We start from the raw sequence: 11,024 nt of genomic DNA, 5'->3' as shown, positions 1-11,024 counted from the left end.
GCAGTTCGGACCCCTACCTCTGTCCATTAATGGCAAACAAAAACAACTCATGCAAATATTGTAGACTGTATAATATATAATAATCAAGAAAACGGCGTCTGATTGTCGATAGCTTTGGCTGTCCATTTCATACATATGTATGAATACAAATACAACGGAATAGTTGCCAGAAGCTACTGTAATCGTATTCGAGTATAAGGTTTCAATATAGTGTGTGAAAGCTTGGAAGTGACGCCGCTCTGGGATTTGTTTTTGGGACCCATTTGTGGAATTCTGTTAATGTCTGAGGTTAACGAGTCAACGGCCTGGAGACCGGAATTTACGAATGTTCTTGACGAGGGTGTTGGAGAAAATGGTTACAATTATTGCTCATCCCGAGTGGAGGGAAGAGCTCCGGCAGCGGTTGCTGGAGATTGGAGGTTTCAGGTGGCCGAGTTCGCGAAAGGGGCGGCGGAGATGAGTCTGGAGTTTGGGAAGGGAGTGAGAGATGTATTGAAGCAGAGCTTGTTGCGGGATGATTCTTTGATAATGAAAAAGTTTGAGGGACCATGTGCCAAGATTTGTGGGAAACTTGAGGTTTTTGAATCGGTATCTGCCAGAGGATCGTGACCCTTTTCATGCTTGGAGCGTGATCGCTTGTGTCTGGATTCTTGCTCTTGCAGGTGATTGTTGGTACAGTGTGAATTTGCTCTTGTTTTGTCGGATTTTACTGGAATGCTGTTTCTTGAATTGGACTGAGATTCTTATAAAGTGATTTTACCACACATTTGGTTCTACGTTTGAATTATATGGAAACTAGCTTGTTTAATTTCCAGGAATTGCTGGTGTGAACTCTAAACGGGCATCACTAGTTGTGTAGTTCCAGAACATGCCATATTTGGCTGTGAAGTTAAGAAAGAATGGTGGACAAATTGGGAGGATGAGAATATCTAAATGCATTTGTCAACTTGGCATTGATTCTTTAAAATTCGGGTCTTTTGCAAGATACTAGGGGGTAGGATGCACAAAAACACATGGGAGGACTTGGTCTAATTATTGCAAGTGTTGTACTTTCAAGATCTTGTAGTTCCAAGATCCTAAATTGGATGTTATATCTAGCTATGTGGAAGATCTTGGAATTGTATGTGTTAGATTTCCGTAGTTTCCCTCTGAATAAGAGGCAGGACGGGTGTAGTTGACTGGGGGGCATTGTGGTTGATAAAAACTAGACCCAAATTTGCAAAATTTTGTCCTAAATTTGTTGTTGAACATGGAATTTGCTGTGTGATGAAAGAATAGTTTTTTTTTTCCGTTCAGATTGATACTGATAGAATGAACATAATCTGCAGCTTTAATTGTAAATACTAATCACCCTACAACTCCTTTGGTTAAACAAATGAAGATTCACCCTACTAGTGGTAGCCTCATATTGCTTCCAGATGGGAGACGCTTAGCCCATCAGGAACAAGGTGTTCCTTCTGATCAAGCTAGATACTCAATGATTGTTCCCCATTCTTTCCTTTCATCTCGACTTGCAGGTATTTTTTGTATATTAACCATATTTTATTTGGCTGGTAAATAGTTTGATATGCAGTATAATAGGAATGCTAAAGGTTTCACTGAATTTTTTATGTGGACTCTGTTTTTTTTAAACTAGGAATTCCTGGTATCAAAGGTTCCTTACTGCAAGAGTTTGGTATTCGGCTTGTGTCCTACGATCTTCCTGGCTTTGGGGAAAGCGATCCTCATCCCGATAGGAATCTCGAGTCATCAGCTTTGGATATGTTCCACTTGTCTTATGCTGTGAATGTTACTGATAAGTTTTGGATTGTGGGGTATTCTATAGGAAGTATGCATGCTTGGGCTGCTCTTCGGTACATTCCTGATAGAATAGCAGGTTAATTCATGTACTAATCGATGTCTTTCTGTTATTTGAACCGAAGAAAGTTACAACTGTAGCTTCGATTTATGGTGGAAACCAAATTAGTGACTCTTGCCTTCTACAAGTCATTTTGACACATTTTTGGTTAATTTTTAAGGTGCTATCATGGTTGCTCCGATGATTAATCCGTATGAACCCAGACTGACCAAGGAAGAGGCACGAAAAATCTGGGGGAAATGGACAACCAAGAAGAAAATGTTGTACCATTTAGCCCAGAAATTTCCTAGATTACTTCCATACTTCTATCGTAGAAGTTTCCTTTCTGGAAACATTGGTCAGATGGAAAACTGGTTTTCCATCTCATTTGGGAAAAGGGTGAGTGATCTTAACTAAAAGCCATAAAACTAGTGAAGAATTTTATATGTTCTTAGTTAATATGTTTGGTGAAATCTATAGGATAGAGCTCTGATAGAGAGACAGATGTTTCAAGAATTCTGGATGAGGGATGTTGAAGAATCAATTCGACAGTTAAATGTGAAACCATTTGTTGAGGAAGCAATCTTACAGGTTTCAAACTGGGGTTTCAGCATTGGAGACCTCAAAGTACAAAACAAACACAAGGGCAAAGGGGTTCTGGTATGGCTTAAATCAATGTACAGTTCTGCTGAAAGGAGATTTGATGGTTTTCTTGGCCCCATCCACATATGGCAGGTTAGTTAACGATTTACTTGTGTTAAATTACAAAACAATTGTCGGCCCACCTTCCATTATCTCGATCCTTTTCGATGAAATGATTTCAAGAAGATATCAATGACATTAGGTTAATGCTCAAAACTTTTGGTGCACAAAGTCCCATATATGTAAATAATTTGGTTTTGGGTGCTTGTTTCTATACCTTTATCGCCTGATGCATGAGTGTGTTGTGTTAATTATTTTTGACCAATTTTCTTATGGGCTCGATCTTTTGGGAAAAAACAGTTTCGATGATGGATTTCAATTACCTATGGTTGTTTATTATGTTTATTTACTTGTACTTGGGATTTCTATGGAAATAGGGAGGTGAAGACAGAGTTGTCCCTCCATCAATGAGCGATTTTGTGCAACGAGTTTTACCTGATGTCATGCTGCATAAACTTCCATACGAGGGCCATTTCACATATTTCTACTTCTGTGATGAATGTCATCAACATATGTTTAGTACAGTTTTCGGGATTCCTCGAGGCCCTCTTTCCAGAGATGTGGATCAAGGTCGGATAGATGATGAGGATCAAAACACAGATGGGATTTTCAGTGATACAATAATTGACAGCGAAAATGTTACTAGTTTAGCTTAAAAATGTTGGTGCGGGAAAACACGGATTTTCTTGATTTCTACTCTGGTTTTCTTGATTGTAATTGAAGTGAGCTAACGAAAAGTATAGGATACGATACATACAGACATTTGTCGAACTGGGAAGTTTAGTATTACATGAGAAAATTATGATTACGATTTACGAATCCAACCATTTGTCGAACTGGAAAGTTCAGTATCACATGGACTGTAAGTCTTTAAAGAATGACTAAAACAACATCTTGCAAAGAAATTGAAGACCTTGTAAACTTCAATTCTGTTAATCTCTGTTACGCCCTTCTGTCTATACTATTTGATTTCTTGGTTTCGTAATGCATGATGCTCTCACTTCTCATCTTCAGCAGCTTGTTACAATGTCGAAATGTTATCAAGAACGAAAATGAACACATTTTTCTTATCCAATGTGGTGAAAGAATTCACTAATCATCATCATTCATGATATGGGAAAGACTAGTTTGACGCATAAGATGATCCATGAAACTATAGCTTTTGTCCATGGAATTACAAACCTTAATTACAGGCACATACTCACACCATCGATTACACTTTTAGAGCTAAAAATAAAATTATATTGTACATTATGTTTTCTGTATTATAACAGCCCAACACCTTAGAATAACCGCTTGAAGTCATGATATAATTTTGGATTTATCTAAAATATTTTTTTGTTTAATGTATTTGATTAATTAAATAAATGATAACTTCTTTTGCAACAATTAAATTAAAATTTTCATTGTGTAATGTCAAACGATTTGTGGCAAACATATAATGTTTTTGGATATTTGTTATTTAATATTAAACATCATTTATATCAAATACTTTAAAAATATAAATATATTATGTGGATGTCATACATAATATTTAAGTATTATATTAGACATGCAACACCTTTGTTTGAGCAAATAGTGTCAATAATGTGTGTTTAAATTGGTCACACACACACACATATATATATATATATCAATTGTATTTATGTTGATAGAAATTGATATCTTGTGCATTTATTTTTGGTTCATGTGTTTATTATATTCTTGTGATCTTTAGTATTATTTTTGTATTTTTTTCACTTGTTTTATTATTCATTTTCAGTGGCATCACTTTTTTGTAAAAAAATTTCTCCATGCTTTTCTTTTTCTTCTTTGTGACATTCGTTTTTTGTTATTTGCACCCTATTTTTTCTTCTTTGTGGCATTTGTTTGTCGAAAGAGGTTTTGCATTATATTATGATGATCGCTGATTTTTATTTTGTTTTTCATTTCATTTGTTTACATACATAATTTGTTTTACCTTTGATGTTTCGTGAGAGCTTGCAATTGATGACACAAATAAATTGAAGTACTTTTATTGTGCTTGACATTCTTGATACATTTTTTTGTGATGCTTCTTTATTGGTTAGTGCACTTTTTTTTATCTTTTGAGAAGAAAGGTAAAATATATACTTATATTAACTCAGTTTTATTCCATTAGTTTTGTCCCAAGGATAAAGTTAAATATGTAGAAATTCACTCTATTATAGCTTGATAATGTTCAAGTCAGTCTCATTTTTTGTCATCTCCTATTCTGTTATATTACAGTCATGCGGATGAAAATCCTTCATGATAGCAAGTGATTCAAGTTTTTTGTGATGGGTCCTTGATAGCTATAGCAGTTGATTTATTAGGTTCGACATATTTTTTTTTTTTCAATCGTTAATGAAATTTTGGCTAGATTTGAGAATAATATGAAAATAATTTTAGAAATATTTTTTCTTATTTTTTCTCATTAAAATGGAAGGCAGAAGAAGCGATCTCTATGTTTGGTTTCTAGTTGTTGCTCGAAAGCTCTAAGATGTAAATCTGTTTTGTACATATACACATCATTTATTTGAACATTTTCTTTCTGACTTATTTTTTCGTAGTTTTCTTCTCGTGAAGTTTTGAAATTTGTAGACTCTATTGAATATGATGATAATACCAAACATTCTTCAAAAAGAAAGAGGGAGGATCATTACGGAAACCTGCAATGCCCGTGGGGTAAAAGCATTGCCGGAATCCGTGATCCTCGGAAAAGGGTTCTGAGTTGTGCTTGATACTTGTAATATTACCAAAAAAACAGTGAGAGCTTATGATAATGAAGCTCAGAAGATCAGAGGCAAGAAAGCGAAGGTGAATTTTCTTAAAGATGCTTCAGGCATTGCTTCAAGCTAAACAGTTTAGTCAATTCCAGCAAAGTGTTACTTCTCAGGGAAAACCAAGTCTCTATTCAGCCTAACGTGGATGAAAATACAAGTTTTATGAACATTTTGAATTGTTTATGACTACTATGATTCTTCTGGTTTCATGGAAAAGCAAGCACAAATGAAGCCTATGATGGCTACACTGATGCCTAAACTATTACAGGTGAGCTTGAGCTAAAACCACTTACCCCTGATGATGGAGCTTGAGCTAAAACAACTTACCCCTGATGATTGAGCTTGAGCTAAAACCACTCAAGATTATCGAATGTCATGGATCTTCGGTCTTTGGATGACGATCCCTGCAATGTTGGGTGGAATCTACTAAGTGTGCTAGCTACGGGTGCCATCTTTAGTGTAAATATGGATACATGTCAAGTATATTTCACTCGCTTGTTTTAAATATGGATACATGTCAAGTATATTTCACTCGCTTGTTTGTAGGCTTAGGCATATGTCTTTTCTCTTTCAATTACAAATGCCAATTTGGTAGATTCTAGTTTGACGTTCTTCTTATATTAATAGCTAAGTGCATTATTTTTGCTTCAATTTTATATTCAAAATCTTTAACTTAATCATGTCAAATCTATGAATTTCAAATGCTTCTAATTGAAATACTTCTACCTTGTATAAATTCAAAGTAACTTGATTTCAGTTTTGTGTTTGTGGTAAATTACACTTCAGGCCAGACTGGGTGTGTAAACGAACCGAATCGAGCCGAATATGATGAAAATTTGAATACTTGAATTCGACTCGAATAAGTTATATTCGAGCTCGAGCTCGATTCGAAGTTCGAAAATTTTAAAACTTTTTGGTTCGAAATCGTTTTAAAGTAAAACTTGAGTTTGAGTTAATCTCAAAAGATTTGAATACATTCACGGATTATTAAAACTATCATTCAAAAATAAATTCTCAAAATGATCGAAATTTATTTATTAATTTATAATTATATTATATTATATTAATAAATAACAAGACTCGCGAGCGGATGATGGATCACTAACAATCTAACAAAATAATTTATACTCCAGTTGGATTTAAAAAAATTTCGGACCCATTTGAACTCGAATTCTATAAATTCAAATACAATCAAATACTTTACAAATCTGATAAAAAAAAGTCTCCACACAGACGAATTGAGGGCTCCTCAGCTCCGGATTGCTCTCACTGGTAAGCGCCGATCACCGATCAATTCCTCTCCGTTTCAAGCCATGATACGACACCGTTTCAGTATCCTTCAAATCTTGTTGCTGTACTGCTTGTTTGTCTTGTGCTCCAAACATGATTCTGCGAGAGCTGAAGTTATCGCCTTAACAACCGAGACTTTTAATGACAAGGTCAGAAAATTTTTAAGTTTCTATTTCTGGATTTCTATACGAGATCATACTTTGTGGCTTTGGTACTTTGGAATCATCGCATAGGGATCTGGAGCAGTTATGATGATTACTTGAATAATTGTTTAACGTGGTATTCCTATGAATGTTATTGGAGTTTTCTGGTTACCTAATTAAAATATTGGCCCTAGTGGTTTGGTTATATCAGAAGGTTGTGAGCTTTAGTACGATCTGCTCGATGCCCATATTGTGTTGAAGTTAATGTTTTCATGTGAAATTGAATTTTAGTTTGTTTTACATTTTATTTGAAAATTATATTTTGTTGAATTTTTCACTCCTTAAATGCACATTGAATGGCACCTGATAAAAGAAAAGCAACGAAAAGGGAGGCATGGAAAATATAAGAATTGGGGATGTTTATATAAAATCTAGATGATTTATGTACTCTGGATATCTTTTTGTATCGTTATGTTTTAAAGTCTCTTTATGTATAATTTAGGTTCAAGAGAAAGACACGGCATGGTTTGTAAAGTTTTGTGTTCCTTGGTGCAAGCACTGGTAAGTTTCAATTTTGAAATCATTTTTCAACTTTAGGAACAGTTTGAAAACTTGAATACAGTTGGTATTGGCATCACAATGGTTTAACTTATGTCCCAGTAAAAATTTGGGGACGCTATGGGAGGATTTGGGAAAGGAGATGGAAGGCGAGGATGAGATTGAGATTGGTGAAGTCAATTGTGGAACAAATAAACCAGTGTGCTCTAAAGTAGATATCCACTCATATCCTACTTTCAAGTTATTCTATAATGGAGAAGAAGTTGTGAAATATCAAGGTAATGATGTGTTTGAATTTATATTCACGGTTTGAATTTTTAGCTACTTATTGTTTGATGTCTATTATTCCAATTACTTCCTTCGCATGAGCTATATCAGTGATACTGCTAAACCAGCAGGAAGACTATTTAAAATCTGTTTGAGAAGCATGCCCCTAATAGCACAAGGATACCCATTTATTCACTTCTTTTTGTTTTAGACTTTGGAATGCTGTGAAATGAGGATAAACCACTTTCTTCATGGAATGGCTCAGAATTATATGATTCTCTGATGGGCAAAGCATTATGCTAAACTCACGCAAATACCTAACTGAATAGTGTACTCTTACTCTCCCACGTCATCAAGGTTAGGGGTGTTCAAACTTCGGATAAAACGAAAAAATCGAAAATCCAAACCGAACATCAAACCGAACCGAAAGTCGAATTTTGTAATTCGGATATAAATGTTAAAATCGAAGTTTATTTGGTTCGGTTTTGGATTATATATGTCAAAACCGAACAAACCGAAAAACCGAAATTTCATTAAATTAATAACTTTTTTATATTTTTATTTATATTATATATTTTGATATGATATTTAGTGAATGAAAAACCATTTTGAACAATTTTTAGTTGATTGTTGTTTGTTAAATTAATTTAGACATTATATTTAAATATTTTACTAAGAAAACATATAGAAAGTTAACATATTATATTTTACAATATATTTACATTATTAATTTAAATAATTATACCAAAACCGAATAACCGACCGAAATAATCGAACCGTTTTGGTAGAAAATCGAACCGAACCGAAGAAAAATGGTTCGGATATTGGATTATATATGTCAAAACCGAACAAACCGAAAAACCGAAATTTCATTAAATTAATAACTTTTTTATATTTTTATTTATATTATATATTTTGATATGATATTTAGTGAATGAAAAACCATTTTGAACAATTTTTAGTTGATTGTTGTTTGTTAAATTAATTTAGACATTATATTTAAATATTTTACTAAGAAAACATATAGAAAGTTAACATATTATATTTTACAATATATTTACATTATTAATTTAAATAATTATACCAAAACCGAATAACCGACCGAAATAATCGAACCGTTTTGGTAGAAAATCGAACCGAACCGAAGAAAAATGGTTCGGATATCGGATTATATATTTCTAAAACCAAAAACCGAAAAAACCGAAATAAAAAACCGAAAATCGAACCGAACCGAACCGACCGATGAACACCCCTAATCAAGGTATCTGCATTGCTCCATTTGTCTGGTTTCAGGCCCACGAGCCTGCGCAACCATCAAGCAATGAGCTAGTTACTACATTGTAAAAGTTAGTCTGTGAAAATAATTCATTTAAATTGTTGGACTGATTTATCATGCATTATCTTGATAAACTTTTTCAAATTTCTTGAATAGTCCCATAAAATCGTTCAGAGAAATGAAATCGCACTATTAAAGTTTTCTTCCCAGCTTTAAACACCCTTTCTTGAATTTTGAAATGCTTTTTCAAGATATAAAGTTGTTTGGGATTAAAGCATATGTAAAAATGATTACAAAAGTAGCTTATAATTCGCAAGATCAATAGACCTTGTGCGTTTTATCCGGAGATTCTCTTATCTTTACGTTTCTTGTCATTACTCTTTTTATAGTGAATTTGTGATGAATTTGCCCTTTATAAAAAGTTGCAAAATGAATAAAGTTTGTTGCTAGAGCTGAAGAATTCAGCTATTACTAGTTCTAACTTGTAGATTCAAAACTGAATGTTTCAGGAGCCAGGAATGTGGAATCACTTAAAATTTTTGCTCTGGAAGAAACAGAAAAGGCAGCTACAAAATCACAATTGGACAATGATGGGGAATTGTAAACTTTCTCGATGAAGTTGATTTTGACCTATCTTTTTCTTTTACCCTCTTTGGTAGTGAGTGGATGCATGAGTTTTCTAGCATGCCACAGTGTAGATTTATTTATTTATATCACGTTTATTGAGATTTTTCTCATAGTTGAGAACTTTTGGTGTAGCAATTTTTGAAGATATTAACTACGTATATGTAAAAGCTTTGACAATTGGGTTGTGCTCCAAGAATTTATCGCATTTAGTTGCAGTGATGGGTTGTTTTCCTGGATATAGACACCACCTCTGACAATCGACGATGGTTACCCTGGTAATGGATGTCATTTCGAGGATCCTAGCATATATACAACTGCAATGTTCTTTGCTAGCTTTGAGCTGCATGACACAGATCGTTGAAAGACGTTAAAATGGAATGAATTTTATTGTTCTGGAAGAGTTTCTTGTAAAGATATTTTGTGGCGGAAGTTTTATTCCTGATAAACCCATTTGATTAGAATATCTTTTGATTCTGAGATTCTTGATCTCAATCCTTGGTTAGTAGAGTAGGTCTCTTGTGAGACGGTCTCACGAATCTTTATCGTGAGACGGGTCAATCCTACCGATATTCACAATAAAAAGTAATACTCTTACATATTCATGGATGACTCAAATAAGATATTTGTCTCACAAAATACGACCTGTGAGATTGTTTTACACAAGTTTTTGTCTAGTTAGTGTTAGTTTGCCATTCTCACTCATGGATTTATTTTGTTATTTTCTAACCTTTTTACAAGGTTTGCCATTGCGTCACCACGCTTTGACTATTTGACAGCAACTCTCCATCTCGGAGTAAAGTTCAACGTAATTCTTAAACCGAAATTTTGCGACTCATGTAATATTATATGCCGATAACATATTTGGGTTTCAGGTTTAAGGGTTGCGTTTGTGTTATTTTGCTTTTGCTGACTTTAGTTGAAAGGCAAGGTTATCTGAATTTAATAAAAAGAATTATTGTAATCAATCTTTTGATACTCGTAAAAATATAATAAATGCATAAAGTGTTTGATATATTACATTTGCTTTTCATAGTTCAACGAAAGGCTTCGAGTTTTATACGCAGGAATAGTTTAGCCTAAATATTTTAACGTTTCTTAAGCCAGCAAAACTTTTTAGTGCATCAGATCAGAAGAATTTCTCCCCATGTCTACTTGGCTGAGCTGATTTTCTGACTTGATAGGACAAGCACATACAACTGATCATATCTATATAATAGGGTAATTAAACTTAAGATACGATATAAATAGATGTCAACAATATTGTTAGTCTTTCTGCATAATATTGAACTGACCAAGCAACTACATACAGGCTTCCTATCAGAGTTATAGGTACTACTCATTATAACTTACTCGGTGGTATTTAGACACACAAACTTCTCCTGCCTGCCTGGGTTGCCCAAGGTTTCATGGAAGTTGCAGAAAAGCAACAATCTTTTATCAAGAAACATAAAGCTAACAACTGGCTAGTAAACAAAAAGGCCACGCCGCGGATTCAGAAACAAGAATCCCACCCAAAGATGACCACAAGTGGTAATTGGAAG

At 34.0% G+C, this 11,024-nt stretch overlaps 1 protein-coding gene and 1 pseudogene across 1 annotated transcript; both read left to right on the top strand.

Moving 5' to 3' along the window:
- Window positions 1-29: 29 nt before the first annotated feature.
- LOC142549012 (uncharacterized) lies at window positions 30-3,466 on the top strand (annotated as a pseudogene).
- A 3,052-nt stretch (window positions 3,467-6,518) lies between these two features.
- LOC142549007 (protein disulfide-isomerase 5-1-like) lies at window positions 6,519-9,719 on the top strand. The gene is made up of 4 exons (XM_075657721.1): window positions 6,519-6,761; window positions 7,258-7,316; window positions 7,416-7,591; window positions 9,366-9,719. Exons 1-4 carry the CDS (start codon window positions 6,636-6,638, stop codon window positions 9,458-9,460), a joined length of 456 nt encoding a protein of 151 aa, XP_075513836.1. The 5' UTR covers window positions 6,519-6,635; the 3' UTR covers window positions 9,461-9,719.
- The last annotated feature ends 1,305 nt before the right edge of the window (window positions 9,720-11,024 follow it).

This window comes from Primulina tabacum, chromosome 1 (genome assembly GCF_025594145.1).
Source record: "Primulina tabacum isolate GXHZ01 chromosome 1, ASM2559414v2, whole genome shotgun sequence".
In the NCBI taxonomy this organism is placed as follows: Eukaryota; Viridiplantae; Streptophyta; class Magnoliopsida; order Lamiales; family Gesneriaceae; genus Primulina; species Primulina tabacum.
Note: the sequence above shows the minus strand (reverse complement) of the source record. Positions and strands in the feature narration are given on the sequence as shown.